The sequence below is a fragment of the Plecotus auritus genome (assembly GCF_963455305.1).
Source record: "Plecotus auritus genome assembly, chromosome: 7".
Lineage (NCBI taxonomy): Eukaryota > Metazoa > Chordata > Mammalia > Chiroptera > Vespertilionidae > Plecotus > Plecotus auritus.
The window spans coordinates 168,455,917-168,480,932 of NC_137774.1; the positions used below are offsets into that span (position 1 = coordinate 168,455,917).

Here is a 25,016-nt window from a genome sequence, read left to right on the forward strand (position 1 = left end):
TGGTAACATATTTTCATAAAAATTATTGTACTTTCCCAAGCAATACGATTATAGTGAAAAGAATGCCATGGTTTTACATTTTTGCAAATCTGCTTGGTAGAAGATGGCTGTATTTTTATATCTGCTCCTAACTAAACCTGTTAGGATGCGTTGTTTTGGTTGACATGCATGAACAAAATTGAGGAAAAGGAAGGGTATTTTAATAGGCTTTTCAGATAATTGTGGATATTCTTTAACACCAACACCCAAACTCAGCAAGTGGTCTTTTCTTAAAGGTTAGCTACAGCGTGGAATTGGAAACCATATCCATGAATCTGCTGTACGCTGTTCCGTTAGCATCCACCATTCCCTCCGATACTTTGAATGGACCATTTCCCCATGCGTGATTTTCATTACATCACGTACTGATCATTTGGAAAAGACTGATTCCCTGAGTTACGCAGATTTTCTAAACGTACACACATTTTATTATGCAATATAAAAAGTCACTTTTGCTAACGGTATCACCATTCATCTCATCAGGAGTGTCTTCAAAGAAAGGAAGCTAGCAAGTTCATGGTTGTACAAGAAAGTTTTCCAAAATTCCGATTTTCCCTTGCGAGCTCAGATTTTTCATTGGCAACAAATACTGTCAATTGTTTTTCTTTCTTTTTTTTTTTTAAAAAAAATATATTTTATTGATATTTTTGCAGAGAGGAAGGGAGAGGGATAGAAAGCTAGAAACATCGATCAGCTGCCTCCTGCACACCCCCCACTGGGGATGTGCCCGCAGCCAAGGTACATGCCCTTGACCGGAATCGAACCCGGGACCCTTCAGTCCACAGGCCGACGCTCTATCCACTGAGCCAAACCGGTTTCGGCTCAATTGTTTTTCTTAAAGTGATGAGCTTACTTCGTTCTTTTTTCAAGAAATGTTTGCCAACTCAAATCTATCGGTCTACCAGTCGTTCTTCCAGGTAAAACTGGTGCTCCAAGCCACGTTCCCTACAGAAGCAGCGAGTTCCGCTGGCAGCCCCGCTGGGTAAGTGCTTTTTCTCAGGACAACCATCAGCACCGTGTAGGCAGCAAAAGCGCTTTACGGGGGCTTCCACGTGGCACACAGAATATTAAAAAGGTGTGTACTCAAAGGTCAGGCTGGAACAAAATTGATAATTTTCAAAGCCTCATCAAGGGCGCTCTTGTGTGCAACTGGCTCCCTCCCTCCCCTCCCTGTGAGTGCTCGGTGACCAGCACCACGGGTCGGTCTTACTGCCATGCTTTGTGCTAAGGCGGCCTCAGTTTCCCCACCATTGCTTTTGTACCATCAGGGCAAATATCACCACAGTGAAAAAAAGAAATAACATTTTAGTATTATTATGAAAGTGGTCTTGACCTTGCGGACTCGCTGAAAGGGTCTCAGGAACCCTCCGGGGTCTACAGTTTCTGCTTTGAGATCGGCTGCCCTGGGGTACCTGGCACCGTGCACTGAGTACAGTGGTTATTTCAATCCCTGGTGGCTGGCTAGTTTGATGAGCTTGGATTTAGAAAGTCTCGTTTGACTCAGCATCCAACCAGGCTTTTTTTATACCAAGTTACAGAATGGCTATCTAAATTAAAACGATGCTGAAAACAGAACCTCAATGCCCAATATTTAACTGTTCAAAGCTGCTCCAAATTTAGCTTTCCTCCGGTGACAAAACCAGCCGCTTCTTCAGCAGTTCACTGAATGGACAGGGCCCGGTGTCTGAAGAGTCGGCAGTGAGGCTGTGCCAGCCGCTGGGCATGACTGATGCCCGGCCAGAAACCACTGGACTTGGCTGGGGCTGTGGCTGTGGTTAGACTGATTTAGAATTAGTTATATTGGGAACAGCATGATAATCCTGTTTTTCTTCGTGCTGTGTGCCATGCGGAATTTATCTAAGTGCCCGGTTCCCACACGCTTGGCAAGGAAGTGAGGAGTTCAGAGGTCAACCAGTACCATGCTCCTTGCAGACTTAAAAACCTCTTAGCTTGATTGTCCCCTGAGGTATTTAACCAAATATCCTTCTGAAGCCTCTAAAGGGCACATTCCTTCCCTCCGTTTCCCTCCTGGAGTCACTTAAGAACTTAATGTAACGAAGCTCTTGTGAGGAGTAGTAGCAACTAACATCATGGGAGAATATTTAGCCATAGCTCACTGTTGACCTTGATCATGACCCTTCCCATGTTTAGCCACATCCCCAAAGACAACTAAGAGGCTAGAGTATACAAGTTTGTTCTAAAGTTAAACTGGACAGCAAGGATGACTGGGGACATAGTATCCTTTTCCTTCCAGAGGCTTCCATAGAAGCTCCATGCTGTTGGACAGAACCTCAAGATGATATTTTTCTGATTATTTTCCTCCAATAAGAAATGATGCAGCATATAGCATGAACATGTGGTACTAGGTCAAAAGGACATATATCCATGAGAGGGGGTGTTGAAATGAAAGGAAGCCAATTCAAAAGGTTTCCAGTGTGATTTGTAATGATATCTTACCATTTTCCATTGGGTCTCGTTGATCTCTTTGTATTGCAGCTCGTACTCCAGGACGATCCAGCCTTTCTGAACATCTGCGTTGGATGGTGGCTCCCATCTCACCTGGATATCCGCATGAATCCCCGTCAGGCTGGTGTTCAGCAAAGTCCAGTTGAGGCTGGTGGGTGGATCTGGTTGTACTGTGCGTTTCAATGGAGAGTTAGTACACAGCTGGGTAGTGACGGAATGCTTTCTTCTGAAGAGACCACATTACTTTACACATTTCATTATTCATACTCTCAATTCTTCTAATAGTCCTATCAGTCTATTCTCACGTTATTAGAGAGCACCATTTTTTTCTTAAGGGTGATCTGTGTTTAACTCTAAAAATCCCCTATAAAAGTCCTTTTCGAGTTTGAAGTCTGAACTATAACTTTTCTTTTTTTTTTTTTTTAAAAGGATAATATCTTTGTGTTGGATTTTCATAGATTTTATTTTATTTTTTTTTTAAATATATTTTATTGATTTTTTACAGAGAGGAAGGGAGAGGGATAGATAGTCAGAAACATCGATGAGAGAGAAACATCGATCAGCTGCCTCCTGCACACCCCCCACTGGGGATGTGCCCGCAACCAAGGTACATGCCCTTGACCGGAATCGAACCCGGGACCCTTCAGTCCGCAGGCCGACGCTCTATCCACTGAGCCAAACCGGTTTCGGCCTATAACTTTTCTTAAAGATCTGGGTTTTGCATTTCTTTGGCCTCTGATAGAATTAATGCTTTGGGATTTGGCAAAGGGATTCATTCTAACTAAGGAACAGAGTCAGAAAGACCTGGCATTTAAACACGTGGCTGCATTAGGAACTCGGGGTAGAGGAGCCTTTTTTCTTCCAAACTGTTCAGGACCTGGGGCGAGGACCTTGCTTCACTCCTTTCTGTGTTGCTACCAGCACAGTCCTTCCCAACACTCAGCCAGTGCTCCTTGGCTCGTCTTCCCAGCCACGTGCGATCATTTCCCCAGACCTAAGGAGGAAGGCACTGCATGGCTCTCTCAGATGATGACGCTGCCGTGTTTTCCTTCACTTAACCCATGAGAACAACTGGCAACAGTGTTTTGCTTGGTTTCTACCAACTGCACATTCTCGGGTAGATCTGCTGCATTTTGCCTATTAGCACCACAAAGACCACAATTTCCCAAAGGTCGGTGAAGAGAAAGATGGATTCTAAAGCCAGGAACTCTTAGCTAAATGTACATTCTAGATCAGGGGTGGGGAACCCTTTTTTTCTGCCAAGGGCCATTTGGGTATTTATAACATCATTCGTGGGCCATACAAAATTATCAACTTAAAAATTAGCCTGCTATATTTGGCCAAACATTTAATGAACTCACCCCCTACTTCCGTGGCAGGGCCAGACCAAATGATTTCGAGGACCTTATAAGGCCCACGGGCCTGATGTTCCCCACCCCTGTTCTAGATAGTCCCCAATAAATTATTGATATTTGGGTCTCAGTACCAGACATGGAGTGAAATTTACTTTCTTTTCTATGATATGGAGAAGGTCACCTGGGATGTGGCAATGTCTGGGTCCCCAGGGTTGATCAGAGATAAGCCTACAAACACCAGTATACCCCATGAGGAGTGCTTACTGGTTGTTAACATTTGGTGGCCAAAGAGGGGAGCTCTTCTTTCGACCTAAGCCGAAACATTCTCTGTGAAGCAGGTTGCTATTGGCCACTGTGGATTGAGCACCACTTAAAAAAAAAAATAGAGAAAGTCCAAATTTGACTAATCATGACTACATTTGGGAAATTAAATTAGAGTGATTTGCAAAACAGCTAAGCTACATATGCCACGTACGGACAGTAATACCCTTCTTTTCTGGATTTCTTGGGGACTGATGTTCTGATAACCAAAGCTTAGCCTTGTAAGTGACCGAACTATAAAACATGTTTTTCATGGGAGATTTTCTAAAACATATTACTCATGTTACATCTTTAAAATTTCCCTACTTTAAATAGAAGATGAACGGGCCCTGTTGAGAAGGCACGGTGACTTCTCCTGACCTTTATACTTCCACGTGCCATACCTGCTACCTCACTTCTCTGAGATGTTTAAAAGGCACCTGAGATTGGACACATCCCCAAATTGACCCAGGGGATGTCATTTAATGCTCTGAGCCTCAGTTTCATCATCTGTAAAATGGGGATGATAAGAACCTATCTCCCATGGTTATTAGATCTGAATCATGATAAATGCTTTGGAAGTGTTACCTATTACTATCCTTAGGTCATGTCCCTGCTTAAACATCCTCAAATGTGCCCCTTGGCAGTAAGATAAAGTTCAAATTCCTTTGTGGGGCACACAAGATCACTGCTGATTTCTGTGGCTGACCAGTCAGGCCTGCCTAACTGCTCCTGAGTCTTTGAAATTTCGGTGCTATTTGTCACTTTTGGGATGTAGTACTTGTTGGAAGACACTGTCCATCTTGTACACCTGGCAACTCCCACTCATGCTTTCAGGAGCAACTGAACTGTCACCATCTCTGTGCAGCCATTCCTCAGTCAACCATTCGCACCTCTGGCTCCCACCTTGGCTGGCTTTGTGTCACACACACCTGGAGTCCAGCACTCACTATGGCCGTTATTTATTACTTATCGCAATTATTTGTCAGCACACCTGACTCTCTGACTTGACTGTTATTTATTCTGTAGCCATCACACCTGGGCACAGTGCCCAATTAGTGCCCGGCTTATGGCTGGCACTCAGTGACGTCAGCCAGGTAAAAGAGTGGGATTGGCAACTGGCAGACACAGGGTCAGGACATGGGTCTTGACCCAGGATTCTTACTACTACCCACTTAACCACTCAATAGCTACACTTATGCATGTTAGGACATATACGCAGTAGTCTCTCTAACCCAGGGGTGGGCACACTTTTTGACTCGAGGGCCACAATGGGTTCTTAAACTGGACCGGAGGGCCAGAACAAAAGCATGGATGGAGTGTTTGTATGAACTAATATAAATTCAAAGTAAAGGAGCGGAGGGGAGAGTAAGAGAACCGGATAGAACAGCCGGATCTGGCCCGCGGGCCGTAGTTTGCCCAAGGCTGCAACCTATGCAGTTGGGTTCTCTTTTCTGCTTGTTTTCTTAATTTTCTCCCTCAGAGTCAGGCTATCAGATCTACTTGTTTCTGCCTGCAGCTTCTAGCCACTTTCTCTCTGTCTCTTTCCATGTGCTGATGCCTGGCAAACCAGACAAGAACAGCCCATCGGAGAGAAGCTCCAAGGAATTCCTATACGCAACAAATGAGCTTTTGTGGGTAGATTTGAGGCACCGATGTCAGCTACTCAAAGTCCTTCTTTGATTTTTTTTCTACTTAGCTGTTTATACTACTATAGTTTAAACATCCCAATTATAGCTGCTTGTGTTTTTTTTTGTTGTTGCATTTCCCCTGTGTCCACATGCTGGGCAAGGGGCAGTCTGTTTGCAGCCTAGGTCCCTGTGCTGATTATCTCCAATGTTTGTCTGGAGATTTTATAAATATGTCTTTAAATGAATTTGGGCTGCTTTATAAATTTAAAACTCCTGAGTTACTGTGCTTTGTGTTAAAAGAAAATCTAGGCACTTATTAGAGCAATGAAAGAGATGAAGGCCAAGCTATGTCAGTAGAGATGAATATAATAATCATATTGAATGATTAAGAGAGGGGGAATCTTAAGAGTACATTGAGCTTGCCCCCTGCAGTGGCACACAATACAATCCAGCTTAAAGACCTCCTCAAGGAAGGCTCCCATTCTTCCCTTTTCAACACTTGCTGCCAGATTCTCTTACAGTAGAGACAACTTAAGTCCCTCCTGCCCTTTCCTTCTTGTTCAGCAGCTGATCTCATGCCTGGTCAAGTAGACCTCCATCCACCTGTTGAGCACAGGGACAAGGCCTTCCTACACAAATACAACTGAACGTTGTAGACCTCCCCGCTTACTTAATCTAAAGCCATGTCAAATGAAACACAAACCTGTGATTTACCTATTTCCTCGACAGAGAAGCACTTTTGATCCACAGTACCACCATTGTTAGTGAGCTTGATGCAGTAGGGCACCCAGATGGAGGTATACGATGTGTTAAAGTAACAGCTGTTTTCTCCCGCAGAGACATAATCAGGGCATTCTTTCCATTCTTGAGTCCATTCTTGAGTGTTCCTGAAATGGAGGGTAAAAAAGGATGAATCGTTCCAAAACCATGCTATAGCTCAAGTCAAAGCGAGGTGCCTGACAATCAGATTCAATTAACAGGAACACAAATATTTATGAGTAAGTACTTTAGTGACATAATTTCCAAGATGTATCACATTCGTAGGCATCGTCAGGGTCTGCAGAAGGAGCAGGGGCCATTTGGTACTTCTGCCAATGGTAAGAACACTTACTCACTGACTGCATGTGACGTGCCAGCTCCTAAGCCAGTGATTGATTGGTAGGTGGTTTATTATCCTCATTCTACAAAGGAGGGTTCTGAGGCTTAGGGAGGTTGAAAAATGTCCTTCATTAAAACACAACAGACAGTTAACTAACTGCCAAACTGTAGAGATTCCCAGAGAACTCCTGGGTGTTAATCCTGGGTGTTTCTCCAACTCTTGGTGGAAGGAACCAGGGCACGTGGATGGCATTCTCCAGGCTGAGTAACACTCAGGTGCAGGTGACCTTGAGGTGGAAAATTGGTTATCACCCTTCTCTGGACCACCATGTCCCGTGTCTACCTCCCCATGGATGTCCTATGCTTGGGAGAGTTTTCCTGATGCCTTGAACTCCTTCCCATACTTCTGATTTTCCCCCTTAATTATATGAAGGAGAGCCATGAGAACATTTCAAACATGCAGGACATTCCAGTGATATGCAGAGAACATGAAATCCTAGCCTCTTCTCCCCTACCCCTGAAAGAGACGGAAGGCATGAACCCAGATATCTAAAAGTCTTTCCAAACCCAGAAAAGCATTTCTTTTTCCATTTTGTAACTAGAAATTGACATTTAATGACAGAATATAGAAAAAAAAAGGGGGATGGGGGAAACAAACATGGGCTGAATGGAATCCATGTATTTCCTTATGAGTTCCTTTTTTTGGTTTCTTCACAAGCAAGTTCCTCTTTTCCTAGACCTTGGATCAGATGAAAACAAACAAATGAACAACAGAACAAAGCACGGAGGACAGACGGACACACGGAGAACACTGAGTCAATAAGGAAGCTGGGTCTTCACGTTTGCATTCCCTGCGGAGTTATTCATCTCTGCCTCACTCTGCAGAGAGCATCGTTTACCCAGATGACTGCAAACCACAGCAGGGCATGTATTGAATGGAAAAGAGATGCCAGGAAGTTCACTGCAGACAAAAGTCAGAGTTTTGGGAAAGGAAATTCCCTGGTCTGCTGCCATGGGGACCTGAACAAAAATGCAGAGCAATCAAAGCACCGCTCAGACTCGGCTCCCGTGGCGGGAATAGTGCAAAGAGGTGACAGGATGCGACACCGCTCTCCCAAGTCCCATCTGTCTGCCTGGCTGACTGAACCCAGCATGCCATCTTCCGGGCCCTACTAGGCAAGCACCATATAAGCATTCATTACATCCAGCATTAGCACTGTGCGGATGTGATAATTCATAAGATTCAGTCTCTACCTTTAGGTTGGAGAAAGAACTAGAAATGACTATCTCAGTACTTTTTTGGTCTCCTGCATTCATCCCATTGATATTTAATAAGCATTGATTATATATAGAACATTGTGCTGGGCGTATGGGAGAGTCATTTGTGTCTAAGGAGTTACTCTTGCCTCAGGGATAGGATTAAAAACTGTATCATAAAGGAGTGTGGGTAAGTGCTCATTAGGCTCCCTAAGCGTTCAGAAGAGGGAATGATTGCTCTGGTTGTTCACGGAAGGCTTCAAAGTGGAGGTGGTGTTTCTTAGCAACCTTGAAGGATGGGTAAAGTTTAATAGATGGCAATAGGGAAAGGAAAGGAGGGAGCAGGGTGGTCAAAGGCATTTAGGGAAAGAAGTATGAGACTGAATGTAGTGAGGGGCACAGGAGGCAATGGAATAACTGGGAAATACTTTCTTAGATTAGAAATGCTAGTTGGGTGGAGTGAGTCCTTATTGGTTTATCCTTCACTAGGCTATCCGCTTGAGAAGAGGGTTTATGAATCAAGGAGACATAGAACCAGGAAATCTGTGGCAGAGGAAATGGGCAGTAGGAGTGGTCCCGTGCAGGCCCAGGTGTGGGGCTGGCAGGCCAGACTGGAGGTCTGTGAGCTCTACGGGGGGTGGGGGGACGGCACTGTGGGGAAGGCAGGGCCTGGGGGGAAGGAATGAGGCGCCTGGGGAAGACACAGGCTTCCTCCTTTCCAGCTGTTTCTCAGGCTGGTCTGTTGGCACCAGGAGGAAACTTGTGCAATATCAGGAGGTCCTTGGGACAGCTGCTCATCAGCTGTTGAAAGAACTTGGAATTCAAATGGCAGGAAAACCAGGGTCCCAGACATGGAACCATCACTTAAATTCTGGTTGAGTTTCTTAAAAGTTGCAAACCCTTGGATGAGAGGAAGACTCAGCCCTGATGGGAAAAATGTGGGTAGAAGCAAGGATAAGTCATGTATGTATGTGTGCATGTATAGTAGGAAAAAGATTTTTAAAAATTAGGAATAGGTGGGTCATTGAACTATAATACGGTTTATTTTATCTTGAGTTTAAAACCGAAAATAATAGTACAGGAAAGGGAACGGTTTAACAAGAGAGCCCAGGGAATGAGGCTTCCATAACTGGCAGAAGGGATAAAAAATGCATTTAGCATACCCATAATATTAAAGTTGGTATTAAAATGTCCTAAAGATGTGGGCCACTGCTTGCCAGGTCTGGATTTGATCTAGAGAGGTTAGTTCTGTGTGTTCCACAGCTTCTCAATGTTGGCATGTCAGGCTCCTGTCGCTCATGGACCACAACCCCTCTTTAGATGACCCCAAATCCATTAGCTCCAAAGCACATACAACTGAAGCATGATGGGTCAGGAGGCTCTTCCACACACAGCTCCCAACCCCCGCCCTCAGGAACCCAAGTTGAATTTTGCTTTAAAGAAATATTTAACATTTATTTTTAAATGATTACATTTAGACAAAAAACCAAGTGGACTCACAAAATAGGCACTCTGCCGCCTGCCTTCCCTGGGGTGAGAGTCTTATACAGCTACTCTCTCCTCTTACTCCCCAAGGTAAGTGCTCGAAGTTACTCCCTGCCTATATCGTGAGACAGGAGTGAGAACTAAAGAGATCAATACCAATCAGAAGAAAGAGCAGAAGAAATGCTTTCCATCTACAGGTAATCAACTGGAATAGAAATAAAACATCACTTACATTTTAAGGGCAACTGTTTTCATTCCATACAGAGCATGTGTTTTAAGCTTAAAATGTAACCTTTTCCTTAGAAAAAGACAGGAAAGTAACATGTCCCTTCTAATTTCCCCCACAACCTGGCATGGGAGAGAAACTTTCTCTTATTTTTATTTTTTAAAAAGTATATTTTTATTAATTTCAGAGAGGAAGGGAGAGTGAGAGGGAGATAGAAACATCAATGGTGATAATTACTGATAGGCTGCCTCCTGCATGCCACTTACTGGGGATTGAGCCCACAACTTGGGCATGTGCCCTGATGGGGATTTGAACCTGGTTCATAGGTCAGTGATCAACCACCGAGCCACACCCAGCCGGGCAAGAAAATTTCTTTTTAAAAGGCCAGGATATGATGGAGGGGGGATGGTAGAGGTGGAGGGATATAGCCTCGGGGACTGGGTCTTCAAGCGCCCACTTCCTTGAGGAGCGGAGGGCACAGCATCTCTGCTGGACTCAGAGCCGCCTTTGGCGGTGCCTGTCGAGTCCCCTCCAAGCACAGAGGCTGAATGTGGCACTGTCTCTATCACAGGGGGCCAGAGACTGGCCTGAGTGGGCTGCCCTCCTCCAGCTCACCTGGGGCGGTGGGTGCCAGCTGCCTCGCTCGGTCCTGTTGACAGACAGCCCACATGTTTGGGTTCCCTTGGCCCTTACTGGTAGTTACCAAGGCCAGGCCGCTCCCCTGCTCTGGTTCTGGGAGAAATCATGTCGCCGCTTTATTTGTGTGTCAGGGATGGGAGTCATGAGTCTGTGTATCCAGGAGCTGCCTGGGAACTTACTTCTAAGAGACAGTGACAAGAGTCAGGGTGCACGGCTGTTGTCCTGTTACTCGTCTGTTCTCTCATCGGAGCAGCTAGTCCTAACCCTCCCGACCCTTCGGTTCTGCCCTTCCCAGATAAATGGGGTGGGGCTTATGCTATTTTGGCTGAGATATTAAAAATAATTATATTTTTATAGAAAAAAACACAAAATGCTGACTTTAACCAGTTTAAATGGTTAAAGGTTCTTGCAGGGGTGGGCAAACTTTTTGACTCGAGGGCCACAATGAGTTCTTAAACTGGACCGGAGGGCCGGAACAAAAGCATGGATGGAGTGTTTGTGTGAACTAATATAAATTCAAAGTAAAGGAGCGGAGGGGAGAGCAAGAGAACCGGAGAGAACAGCCGGATCCGGCCCGCGGGCCGTAGTTTGCCCACGGCTGGCTTAGGGGGTTTGAGGAGGTGATCATTTCCTCCCCTGGGGCCCCAAACTCCACTAGGGCCCAAACTAATGGCATCCTTCTGTGTATGTTGGAGATCTCCCCTCCACCTGGTCCCCTTTCAGTGGCCTCCTGCTGGCAGAGCCTGGGCTGGGATGAGAGATGCCGAGGGGCCTGGCTGCGCGGAGGAGCCGGAGGCCAGGGAATGGGCCCTGCCATAGAGGGGGAGGGACAAACATGCATGTGTGAAGGCTTCATACCTGGGGATTTGCCTTTTAGTTCAGGTTCAAATTTGGTGAATCCCAGGCTGGTGAAACCCATTTTCATAAAGTGGGCCCACGTCCGCTCTTCTCCGTTCATTTAGTTAACTGTCCTGGCTTACGAATAACTGGCTTGGTTTTAACTGAGCTGGCTCTCTGAGGGGCTGAAGCGAAAGCATGAAATGGAGCCCCTGAGATTCCTCTCTCTTCTCTGGACACAACCCACCGATACTGGAAAGTGTTACCAAACATTTTCGCTTCCTCGTCCCGAACACAAATCAGCTTTGGTTACTGGCTCTTCTCTCTCTGCAGTGGCAGCATTAACAAAACAAACAAAAAAAGAGCATTTGGTACCCAACCATCTCATCTTGGTGTGCCCCTTGGGGGGACATCCAAGAGACCGCTCTCACACCTGGAAGGCAGGCAAGGCCCGGCCTTGTATGTCTTATTTGCAAACGCAGCACCCAGCTCTGCATTAAACATGTTCTTATAGGGTACCAAAAGTCACACACAATTGTAAAGAATCAAAATCAATGCTGTAGCCCAGAATTGGAATTTTACATCATTATTATTTTAAATTGTTATTATGCCACAGTAATAAAAACAGGCAGCCACCACATATTGTGTACAGTATAATAGGCAGCTACCATGTATTGCATCCTCACCATGTGCCAAGCACTGTGCTAAGTGCTTTTCACGTGTTAGCTAATAAAACCCTCATCAGAAGCCATGAGGCAAGGCCCATTAGCTCCGCTTTGCAAACGTGGCGGCTGAGCTTGGACAGACTGACCCATTTGCCCGCATCACTTGGTGAGCGAAGGCCAGAGCCAGGCCGCAACGCAGCTGTTGGCCCTGAGCTCACGTCCTGAACTGCTCACGGCCCCTTCCTTCCCTCTCCCCGCGGCTCCGTGGAGATAGGGTCCTGTGAACTTGCATCTTGCTTAAGCCTTCCTTGGGTTTGGGTGGAAAGAGGAGACGATAGAGTGCTTGAGCCCCCATATTAAAAAGCAAGCACAAAGGCACAACTTAAGAGTAAGTAGTATTGGAAATAATGTCAGGTGAAGGGTAAGAAAGAAACGACGTGGGTGGTGATTGTATTGAGAGATCTCTGTTTCACTGTTATTTTAAAGGACTCCTGGCAAAAATAGATAGAAAAGTACTACAGTCCCTTATTGAATTAAGGAATTTAACAGGAACATAGTCTTTTTTCTATGTAGAAACCAAACTGAGACTTAACACATGTATCTTTTCAAAAAACCCCCATGAGTTCCCCCCATAGAGAAGGAAAAATAAAGCCCTCCCATGGCCTACAGCCTCCTCACACTCTGGCCTGGCTTGTCCTCTACCCCATCTGCCGCCGGGCACCACCGCTGGCCTCCTGCCAAGTCGGCCTCAGGGCCTTCACACTTGCAATTTCTCCCAGATATTCGCATGGCCTCTTGCAGTTTATTATGTCTCTGCTATGATGTATTACATTAGAGAGACCTCCTATCACCTCCGCATTCAAAATATCACCCAAACTCCCTTTACACACTTTCACACACACTCACCTACACTTTCACACTCACACTCATGTATATTCATGTATTCATGCACTTACACATGCACACTTACACTTTCACACCCTCACCCTCACACACTAATGCACAACCATGCACTCACACATGCACACCCACACTTTCACACCCTCACCCTCATATACTAATGCACAACCATGCACTCATACATGCACACCCACACTTTCACACATTCACCCTTACACACTCATGCACATCCATGCACTCACACATACAGTCACACTTTCAAACCCTCACCCTCACACACCCATGCACATCCACGCACTCCCACATGCACACTCACACTTTCACACATTCACCCTCACACACTCATGCACACGCATATAGTTGCACACAGTGCTGACACTGTCCTCTTTCCGGCTTTACTTTTCTTAATAAACCATAGTATCAGCTGCCATTTTACTTTGCAAGGTTTTGTTGTCTATCCTCCCTCACTGAAGAGGAATCTCCATGAGACCAAGAACTTTAACACTGAATGCAGGAGCTGCCCCCTGGTGGCCAGTGCGCTCCCAAAGAGGGGGTGCTGCTGAGCCATAAGCTGGGCTGGTGAGCTCAGCAGTGGTGGCGGGAGCCTCTCCTGCCTCCATGGCAGCACTAAGGATGTTCGACTGATGGCTTAGGCCCTGAGGAGCGGGCCTAAGCCATCAGTCGGACATCCCCCAAGGGCTCCCGGACTGTGAAAGGGCGCATGCAGGGCTGAGGGGGACCCCCCCGCCAAGTGCACAAATGTTGTGCACCAGGCCTCTAGTTGTTAAATAAAGGAGTGAGTGAATACATTTAGAGCATCCAAAGGAACCATTTCAATTCCTACCACTGCTCAGGACTCAGCATACTTCAATCAGAAAATCTACGGAGATAAAAGTCAGAAAGGCATGAAGGCGGCACCTTCTAATGTAAAACAGCTGCACGGCGCCTGGGCTCCCGAAACCGTGATGCACCCCGTCTGTCCAGTAGCATGAAAACGTCTCTAGTTCAGGTGAACGGCACTTGGTGAACTGGGGCCTCCCGGAAGAGTCTGCAGAATAAAAGGAAAAGGCAAAGCATGAAACCAGGAGGGTCATGTACGGTCTCAAAGACACTCACATTGAAAGTGATGGAGAAGTATCCTTTCTCCTAGAAATGCTGTTTTCCTAAATCACACTTTCAGAGTGTGTTGCTTTCAGTCATTTCTCTGTCAGCCCTTGATTCAACAGACAAACCATTTTGCCTTGATTTCAGATATTATTTCCTAGGGCCTGTTTAAGAAACCAGGGCTAGAGATGAGGATTTTGGAATAGGAAGTTTATTTGGGAGGTGTGTGGGAACCCCTTTCACGTCCCGCGTGGTTCAGGGTTCCAGTTCAGGGTTCGGGTTCTGGAGAAGGCCACACACAAATGAAAAGAGGCTTGGAAAAGTATTAATTTGGAATATTGGGGGCCAGGCGGGAGCCCAACTCTAGTGGAAGGACTACCCTTTGCTCTGGCCTTGCAATCCCTTTTATTGAGACTGTGGGATACGCCCATAACCTTTAGGCAGGAAATTCCAATAACAGAAATTTACATAGGAGAAACAGAGTTGGAGGCTGCTTCAGCTAACAATGTTTCAACTAAACAGTGAGTGATCAAAACAATTAAGGTTGTTGACCAGCCTTCCCAGTTTCCTGGCCACATCTTTCTATTAGTGGTAGAATGATTGGTTTCCGGCAGAGGTGACCCTAGGAACTAGAAGTGAGGGAACGGGATTGGGGAAGGGGAGGGAGCCCAGTAGATAAAGTGTGTGTTATTCAGCTGGTTATCATGGTGGCTTCTCTGAGATCCTGTGGAGAGTGTGTCTCTCTGCTGTCCTGGACAAGAATGACAGACTGGGTTAGGGTTAGGGTTGAACTGCAGACTAATCAAATTAGGAGCAAAAAGAAAAAACAAAATAGAACAAAAACAAAAAATACCACCAAACCAAACCAAAACTTGACCATCTCCAAAATGGCCATGGAAGTCAGAAGAACAATGAAAACTGATATACAACATCGCTTTGTCCCAGATGTGCCTCTCGCCCGTGTATAGCTGCAGATTTCACAGATGCAGAGAGTTTAACCTAATACCCTAACACAGTGGTCGGCAAACTGCGGCTCACGAGCTACATGTGGCTCTTTGGCCCCTTCAGTTTTGAGCAAAGGCCAGCTTAGGAGTATCCTAATTAAGTTAATAACAATGTACCTACCTATATAGTTTAAGTTTAAAAAATTTGGCTCTCAAAAGAAATTTCAGTCGTTGTACTGTTGATATTTGGCTCTGTTGACTAATGAGTTTGCCGACCACTGCCCTAACATACAGGAGGCATTCTCCACTTCCCAAAATAGATTTGACCCATTTGTACACAGAAGTTGGAGACATTCTCTACTTCCCAAAATAGAATTGACCCGTATGTACGCATAAGTTGTTTAGAGTCGGACATCTAGAGTTTACTGGCTGAATCTTTTAAGAGAATGCAATCGTGAGTGACTTTTTATTTAAAAATCTATATACAAAGAAATGGACCTGTCATGGATGCTGTGGTCCCTACATCCCATCTCTTTGCCCACTGGATGTCAACGCAGCCACCACTGCACATGGCTGGGCATACTTCAGGTGCCTGCCTAGGTTTCTCAGAAGTCCGGTGAGGACTCAGCCCAAGTGCAGGTGCAGTTGAGTTCATGGGCATTAATACCTCCAGGGCATCCTTCAGCCAGGGGGTGATGGGAGCTATTACACATGAATATGGTGAAAAACGTGTGTTTCCTTAGGCAACACCTGTTACACAGAGAGGACCTGGAGAAATTCCTTTTCTTAATAGCTGAAGCACTGAAAATGGTAATTTTTGGTCCTTCCAGAAAATCAGTGAGTAGTAAAACATACTTAAACCACAACTATTTTAATGCCTGCAGGTCTGAGGAGAGAGAGTATTTCTTTCTGACAGTTCTTTCACACAAAAGGTAAGAAGAGAAAATGCAGAGGGGAGGGGGCTGGAGGACTGAGTGAAAAGGGGAAGGGATTGAGAAGTGCAGATTGGTGGTTACAGAATCGTCAGGGCGATGTAAAGTACAGCACCGGGAATATAGCCAATAATGCTGTAATCACCATGTACGGGGCTAGGGCTAGGCGGTCCTGGAAATATCAGGGTGAAGACTTTGAAAAGTATATGATTGTCTCACCACTACGCTGTACACCTGAAACCAACACAAAATAATACTGAAAGTCAACTGTAATTGAATAATTGTTTTTTTTTCCCCAAAAAAAGAAGAGGAACTCCACTGCATTACAAATGGAGAGATCTGGGTGCTAGCCCTGGCTCTGAGACTGTCTGCCTGTGACCTTCCAAAGCCATTGTTTGGGCCAGAAAGAAGAGGAGGAGCAGTTGAAGGGGGAAGGGATGATTGGGAGGAAAGGCCAACCCGACCTTCTCAGAGCTGACCTTCTCCAGAGCTGACCTTCTCCAGAGCTGACCTTCTCCAGAGCTCGGGTGGGGAGTGACCCTCAGCGGCCACCTGACCTCGCACAGAGGACCTCAGCCGCACCACGTCACCACGTGGACCATCTGCTGTCAACAGTCCTGCACACTTGTGATCACCCCTGCACACAGGCTCGTGGGGGGAGGGGCTGGAAGGGACAGCCATGCCCCCTGACCAGAGTGCAGCTCAGCCAGCACAGCATGTGAGCATTTCCTGTTGAGCTGAGCAGCAGTGGCAAACGATGGGGAAAGGAGGAAAACAAAGCCATGGGTCTCCGTGTGAGTAAGAACTACAACTTGTCAGAAAGCCTAAGAAAAACAATTTCATAGGATAGCTAGCTAAACTCGAAACATGATTTTAATCCTAAAGAAGGAGAGAAACGGTAAGAGCAGAGCAGAGTACGGGATTATAGGTGCATGGAAAAGGAAAGAGGAAACATTGTAATGCGAGAAAAGCAGGAAGCTCATGGGGCCCGACGACTTCTGGCCCCTTTTGGGTGGATCTGGGTTCTGCTCAGAAATCTGCAAAGGCAGCCCATCTCGGGCCAGTTTGGGAAGCGTTGCCACAGCAGCTCGGTCACCCCGATGTGGATCAAGCGGTTTACTGCTGAACATAAGCCAAAGTGAGGAAATACTTGCTGTCAGTGGAAATAGCTTTCATATGCTCTGAGGATTGCACAAGCACATGGGTCCAGCCAAGTGGAGAAACTGCAGTGTTCCTTCCCCAAACGATAAACAAGAGGCGGTGATCCCAGTGGTCAGTCCACTCCCCATCTTCGCCTGCACAGCCTTTGGGCGAGATCTCTGGGGATTGAGTAGCTGAAATGTATCAGGGATTGACCAACACCTTTGTATACAGCCTCTACGCTTGGGTAAAGCAACAGCATAGAGATATCCACGATCCTGGAAGGTCTGATGAGAGAGGACGTCGACATATGGTTCCGTCATGGTGGAGAGAAGCCACTACATTCAGCAAAGCAGATTTTCCAAGCCCCTCTCTTGGGCAAGGACCAGATGGAAGGGGACTAATAACATTGTCACAGCAGCTAAGACTCAGGGATGCCACATGCCAGGCACCGTCCTGCACATCATCTGTATTAACTCCCTTCATTCTCACAGCTAGGAACGAGGTAGGTACTGTTATTCTCACCATTTCAGAGACGAGAGCACTGAGAACAGAAGTCAAATAACTGGCCTGTGGTTCTAGGTAACCAAGAGCAAGAATGCTCATTGGAACCGGGCAGTCTTACTTCAGAGTCTCATGGAAGCCACAACCCTCGTAGCCTTCAAAGTCCGAGAGTGACCCTCGGGAAGAAATCACCACCCAGTATGCATGTATTTACTTACGTGATATGTCAAAAAGGAAACTATCTCAAGATATGCTAACTCTTCATGCCTGCAATGAACTTCGATCTACTCTATTCCAGTTTATAAATGACTAGTGGCCCAGTGCATGAAATTCGTGCACATTAAAAGAGGATTAATTAGAGGAAATATTTTAATATTGCTATTTGCCCTTTCTCTATAATAGAAGTGTCAGAGATGAAAGAAAATTAGTAAAATGTATATGAAAACCTTCCTCCTGTCAGAGTCTGGGGCACACTGCGGGACCCAGAGTCAAGTCCTCGCCCACCTGCGGCACCTCAAAATCGCGTGAAACCCAGCCCCAGCCAGCCCCACCCCCACTGAATGAGATTCAGACCCGGCCGGCTCCACCCCCGTCAAGCCCTGCTGGGCGAGGGGCACAGCCTCAGATTCCCCAGCCTGGCACCAGGTGGGGGGCGCAGCCTCAGGTCCCCTGGGGTCGGGGGCACGGCCTGAGGTTCCCAGGCCCAGGGGGAGCAGCCTGAGGTCCCCCGGTCCAGCTCTGGGCAGGGGGCACACCTTGAGGTCCCCTGTCAAGCTCCACTGGGCAGGGGGTGCAGGCTCAGGTCCCCTGCCCTGGCCCAGCACCACGCAGCCTCAGGTCCCTGCTGATTGCTCCTTAAGGCTCCTTATGAGAACTCGGCCTCCGCTGTGGGTGGAGCCATCTTGTGTTACGGAAACCCCGCCTCCACTGTGGGCGCCACCATCTTTGTGATGGTCAATTTGCATATCCCCTCTTTATTAGATAGAATGCTGCTTATGACCCAGAAAAGTGGTTTCCTAATGGGTCCCCATGTTCAGTTTGAGAGACACTGCACACAAAGCTCTCCTGTGTCCCTGAAAGTTGAAAATTAATGTGCATCGCCTTCAGAGCCAGGCAAGAGTGCACCCTTTACCTGGCACACATTATAACACGGTCAACAGGACTGTGGTTTCCAGGTAACCGAAACTTATTCTTGAAATACTTTCCCCCGCAAATATATTTAAAGATTGTTTTGATCACTAAAAAAAGTCAAATGTTACATGACCTTTTTAATGGCTTTGCATGGGGCCAGGGACTATTATACTGAATTATGATGTATGTGTGCAGAGGGGAGGCTGGCCTCTTCTTGCCCCCACACTAAGTAGCTGCACTGCTTTGCTGGTAGGACTCATGCTCTCACTTCAGCTTTGCTTAATTCACAAGTAGTTCTTTCCCTGGAGTGGCGTAGTTTATTAATAATAATAACAATTCTCCATCTTGAGAGTTGCCTTGGCAGTTGATGAAAGTTACCAGGAAATAACTTGATGATACTGGTAATACCTGAGAGCATAGACACGGGAGCTGGCCTCCTGGGTTCCAGCCCACCTCCATCACTTACGTCTGTGTGATCTTGGGCCACATCGGTGAAACGGGGATGATGACAGTACCTCATAGGGTTATTGTGAAGATTAATGAGGTAGTAATAGATGTCAACCTCTCAGAACAGTGCCTTACTCTCAGTATAAAGTAAGCACTGTGTGTTTGTTGTTATTCCCATCTTCACGGTCAGCTGTGATTGTCCGTGAATGATTTGTTGACTGTTGTTACCTGGGAAGTGCTGGAGATGGACATTGTCACATCTGAGACACATCCTCATTTCCCAGGCTGATGGTGACAAGTCCTTCAGTGCTGGCTGGAACGTAGGAAGTGGGTGAAGTGGTGCTGTGACAGCGTGCCCCTCACTGTTCACAGGTGATTCTCTGTGGCTGTGCTCTAGATGGTCAGGGCTACCAACGCCCAAGTTCTACACAACTGGAGGAGGTCGCTGTATCCTTACATATTGGTATTAACATGTAAAGAATCCCACACAAAGGCCTGCCTGTGGTTCCTGAGAAACCATGTTGCAAGTCTAGAAGTTCCTTGGCGGGAGGAGACTCAGCAGTGACTCAGGCCCCACGAGGTCCTCAGGGACATTTAGAATGCTGCCTGATGCTTTCCCTGGCGACCTGGGCTCTCTGGAGTCCCAGCGGGAACTGCCGAGGCCTCTTGGCCATGACCTTTTCAGAAGCAGCACACTGAATGGGCAGAGTCTGAACTGAAATTGGAGTTCTGGTTCTCTCACTAATGATCCACCCAACTCTCCCACCCAGAGTGAAAACAGCTAACAGGAAAATCTGAATCCCCAACCTCCTCTCCTCCTTGTCTGTCCAAACTTTTTCTCTGCTCAACAAAGAAAAACACCTTCCATTTCTTGGTCCTTTGGATTTTTTTTTTTTAGAGACGTTCGCATCAGACATTTCATGTTTCAGTTAATCAAGAAGCATTTATGCAGCAGCTATCACGTGTAAGACACTCTTTTGGGTGCAGTAGGAATTATAAAAATAATGTGCAATGTGGACTCTGCCTTTGTAGAGCTGTAACCGGGCACCTGAGATGATACCCGTGCCTATGAGAATAGCTAACAGTAAGTTCACAGAAAGATATGGGCTTTAGGGAGTCAGAAGAAGTGGGGGTGGAGGGACAGAGGAAGGTTTCACAGAGGAGTAAGGAGAGGGCGATGAACTCAATCGGTTTGCTGTGGTGGAAAATGCTGATGATCACTGATCAAAAGCCACCTGGACACATCAGCTTCTTCACCTTCATAGCCTCCTGAGCCAGGATGTGCGTTCTAACAAGATCCCGGGTGATCCGCACACACATTAGAGATTGAGAGGCATGGACGTAAAGCTCTGACTGCCAGCTAAGGACTCTTTCTAACAGGACCAGCTGTTCTCAGCTCCAGCTACACCGTAGAGTCACCCGGAGGATCTTGAACCAACTACCTTCCAGAGACCTAATTTAATTAGATTGGACAATGCCTTACACAGTGTTATATGTTAATTATATCTTTAAAAAAGTAACATGATTCGCAATATATTGCGTAAAACAACAACAACAAAAAGGCTGGGTGATGCCTGGGCATTGGTACTGTTTTAAATGCCCCAAGGAACTCTGGTGCACAACCAAGGTTGAGGTTCTCTGAATTAGAACAATGAGCTTCTCTGTTAGAAAAGTACAATTAAATTCTTAAGCAAATAGTACACTGAAAGGCCCCTGAAATGCCGAGTCCTGTGAAAAACAAACCAAATAAGGATTAGCGAGGTCAGGCAGCAGACGTCGAATCTTGGAGGTGGGAGGTGGGGGAGCTGGACCAAACTCCGTATAATGAGGATGTGGGGGGTGTCCTGCTGGCTCAGCCCCTCTTGCGGGTGATCTTCCTGGTCCCCAGGAAGGGCCAGCCTAAATCCCACTTGTGTGGAGCAGAAACATATGCTCACAGCTGCGTTTCAGGGGCTCGAACGCTGCAGTTCCAAGTGTATAAGGCGGTGAGAGTGCAGCTGCCCTCATTGCGGGAGTCACGGAAGTGAGTGTTAGATTCTCCCCTGCAGATCCCGGGAGCAGAGCCAACCCCGAGCCCCAGGATGGCCCTGTGTCAGTCCACACAACAGAACAGCCATGGTTGCCTTTGCGGGGAAACAAACAGTTCTCAACAGAACACATCCTAGCAGTCCCCGGCATGGCTCTCCTGCGGCAAATGTCCTAAGCCCTCCTAGTTCTTCATTCATCTGCTCTTTCTGGAGCTCATTGCTGGAGAGATCTGTGTGCTTTAGAGAGATACTTCTTGAACGTCACTGTGCTGCAGAGCTTCACTTGAGGATCTTTTAAACGCAGATTTAAAAGGCAGGGTCTGAGAATTTGCCCTTTTGATAAGTTCCTAGATGCTGCTGATGCTGCTTCTGGTGCCCACAGCGTGAGGAGCAGGAATTTATATCTGTGCTGTCCAGCAAGGTAGCCACGAGCCTCCTGTGTCTATTAAGCATTTGAAAGGGGGCTAGTGCAACCAAGGAACTGAGTTTTTAATGTATGCAATTTTAATTAATTTAAATTCAAATTGAAAAATGAAAACAGTATAAATATTTTCCCTTAAATATAACCTTATTGTTTTAGTAGGTCTACACTTCACTTTACTGAAAATTCAGTGGAAGATTATATACCAAAGTATAGAGCTTACCCCCGATTCAATGACTCCATCCCACTGGTCCACTCTCTTGAGAGAGCTCAGTTTTTCATGTAGTTCACAGACACGCAGCAGAGACCCAATCTAACCTTCTGAGCAGAGCACCTAATATTCTAAAATTGCCTCTCCTCACTTGCTGCCTGTGAACTAACCCTCTTTCCAATGTTAGACCCTTGGTAGGTAGGAGCAGTAGGGAATAGTAGAAAGAGCACAGGCTTGGGAGCAAGCTGGATTGACGTCTGAACACCAGACATGTGCCTTGATAGAAATATTATATACATTTTCTAAGCCTTTTTTAGGGTATGAGGCTCAGTTTCCCCATGCGTACAATGAGAGCAAAATCCCTCATAGTTGCTGGACATCAAATCAGATTATTTATACAAAGTGCCTAGCACATGGTTTTCAAAAAAGAACTACCAGCACCGGCATTACACAGAAAAAGCTCCATTGAGAAGTTAGCATATGAAATGAAGAGAAAAAAGATGGAAGTGCAGTATAGGAAGTTGATAATTTCTAACAGGTAGAAATTACACTCCTAAGTTTGCCATTGTAAGTTAAGAGATGAGGCTAGAAACCAGGGGTGGGCAAACTTTTTGACTCGAGGGCCACAATGGGTTCTTACTGGACCGGAGGGCCGGAACAAAAGCATGGATGGAGTGTTTGTGTGAACTAATATAAATTCAAAGTAAAGGAGTGGAGGGGAGAGCAAGAGAACCGGATAGAACAGCCGGATCCGGCCCGCGGGCCGTAGTTTGCCCAAGGCTGGGCTAGATGCATCTTGGTGAGTACCTATTTTTCTAATGGTGGACAACATTCCACTGGACAACACTCAAGAAAAAAGAGAAGAATAAAATCACGGTCCACATTTGCCTTTCCCTCATCCAAGTCAGACCTTCTCACTTCTAACCATACCCAAAGATAGAGAAACACAAAGAGCCCAAGAAGCGTTTATTTCAGACATAAAAGAGGGTTCTGGGAACATGACTTGGGAATTTCAAAGAGAAAATAGTTTATATGCAATCACACACTCTTTTTCTGGAAGCGGACCTTGCTCATCACCATTTCATTTTGCAGATGAAGAAAATTATGTCCAAAAGAGAGAAGTGAATTGCTATACATCTGATAAGTCAGGCAATGTGTCCTTCTGCTTCCATAAAGTGAAATTATCACCAAAGTTGGATGACCTCTTGATTATTATGTATTTATTTCAGATCTACCAACCTCTAAGGCTCTACCAAATTTCCATGTGTCATGTTTATAGAGTGAACGAGGCTTGATCCTGAGCCATAGAGTCTATGACAATATTACAGTCATGTGCAGGGTCACAGTGGCAAGGAAAGCAGGTCTCTGATTAGGCACTTCCAAAACTTACAACACACCAACGTGAAGAATGATTTTTAAAAAAATATATTCTATTGATTTTTTACAGAGAGGAAGGGAGAGGGATAGAGAGCTAGAAACATCGATGAGAGAGAAACATCGATCAGCTGCCTCCTGCACACCTTCTACTGGGGATGTGCCCGCAGCCAAGGTACATGCCCTTGACTGGAATCGAACCCGGGACCTTTCAGTCTGCAGGCTGATGCTCTATCCACTGAGCCAAACCGGTTAGGGCTGAAGAATGATTTTGAGTACTGACATTCAACCATGTAATGAGTTCAGAATTCTATGCATAATCAACCTATTTATTACACTAGATGGCAGCAAATAGGTGTCTAGGTATACGGTCAGTTAACTATGAAATTGAAAACAAAACAAAATCACACACAGATGGACTCTAAGTTTGCCTGAATAAAGGTAAAGTTTCCACGAGTGTTAAGCTCTTTTATGTTCTCACAGATTCTTAAAGAAGTTGTGGTCATTCTTGTGTGTGTGTGTGTGTGTGTGTGTGTGTGTGTGTGTGTGTGTGTAATGGAAAAAAGGGAATAAAATCATCGTCCTCATTTGCCTCACCCTCATCCAAGTCAGGGAGGAGGTTCCTCATTATATACTTCCTTACTCCTAGAATAAGCTTTTGGCAAAACTGACAGGAAGTAGACTTTCAAAATGGGAAATTATCCTAGAGACTATTTGGAATATAGATCAACACCTGCTATCCATTTCTGAACCTCTAACTTGATGTATATTGTGCCCTTTTCAGATGAGACAGATTCACAATTAAAACCAAATATTGAAATAAATATAGCATAGACACAACCTTCAAACTATGTTTTATCAACTGTGGACTTTTCATAAACTTTGGACATTAAATGGGGACTTCCCCCTCCAAAAGAAGGAAACTTCTTCCAACACATGAAGGAAGTACTTTGTTCTATCAAACACTGCAATTAAAGTATTTTGTAATACTGCTTGGTTCAACTTTATCAAGACTTTAAAATTTGTGTGCTCATATATGTTTTATAATGAACAAAATATATTAGATCATTGTACATATACATGGTCAGACAAAAGTAGGCTTACAGTTGTTCATATGGAAAAATAATACAATAATTAATAAATAATAATACACAAATAAACTCTGTGTTGCACATACAACTGCAAATCTACTTTTGCCCCACCCTGTATACAATTTACAAATATGTAATATGCATAGTGTGTGTTTGAAAATGGTTTTACTAGTGGATATAAAATTCAAACTTCCATGACCTACAACTGAGCAGATCCCTTTACAAGATAAAAGTGTAAAATGAGGCAGGAGGGACTGTCAATGCCACCACTCAGCATCAACTCCAAAATTGTTAATACTCAGACTCTGTTTCTTTCTACTCTGCTTTCACCCCCTCCTCAGGATTAACTTATCAGCTATACATTTAGGTCCACTGAGGCAGGGCTCAGACCTGGGCTCCTTATCCTGTTATAACCCACTCTCCAAGTGCCTTCATCCTTAAAGGATGGCACCATTGGAAGCACAAACAAAGGTGAAAGGAATAACAGGGAGGAGGCATCTGCCCATTAGATAACACTCGCAAGCAAGAGAATTACCAAAACTATGTTCACTGTTTTGAACTGTACAGGAGAATGAGGAGTGGCTTAGAAATGAAAAGTTGACGCAGGTATGAAGAACACAGCCTGGCATTTTGGAGCAGGCCAAGGGGAGTTTCCCTCCCAGGTAAGGGGTTTCCATGGCCCTGACGGTTTTCTTCTATGTTGGCTCCCCTTCCTTTGCAGAGCTTGGCCGAGGCCATGATCAGTGGTCTGCATGAACTCTGCTACAGAAGGCACACCCCTTTCTACAGGTC

General features: G+C 45.6%; 1 protein-coding gene across 7 annotated transcripts in view; it reads right to left on the reverse strand.

The window, feature by feature from the left end:
* The window catches only part of GHR (growth hormone receptor), a 209,665-nt gene that overhangs the window by 15,481 nt on the left and 169,168 nt on the right, over window positions 1-25,016 (reverse strand). For all 7 annotated transcript variants that reach the window (XM_080681980.1, XM_080681979.1, XM_080681981.1 and 4 more), the window contains 3 exons: window positions 13,817-13,946; window positions 6,506-6,678; window positions 2,497-2,675 (listed from right to left, as the gene is read on the reverse strand). In XM_080681980.1, coding sequence (XP_080538106.1) covers window positions 2,497-2,675; window positions 6,506-6,678; window positions 13,817-13,946 — 482 coding nt within the window. The remainder of the gene's footprint in view (window positions 1-2,496; window positions 2,676-6,505; window positions 6,679-13,816; window positions 13,947-25,016) is intronic.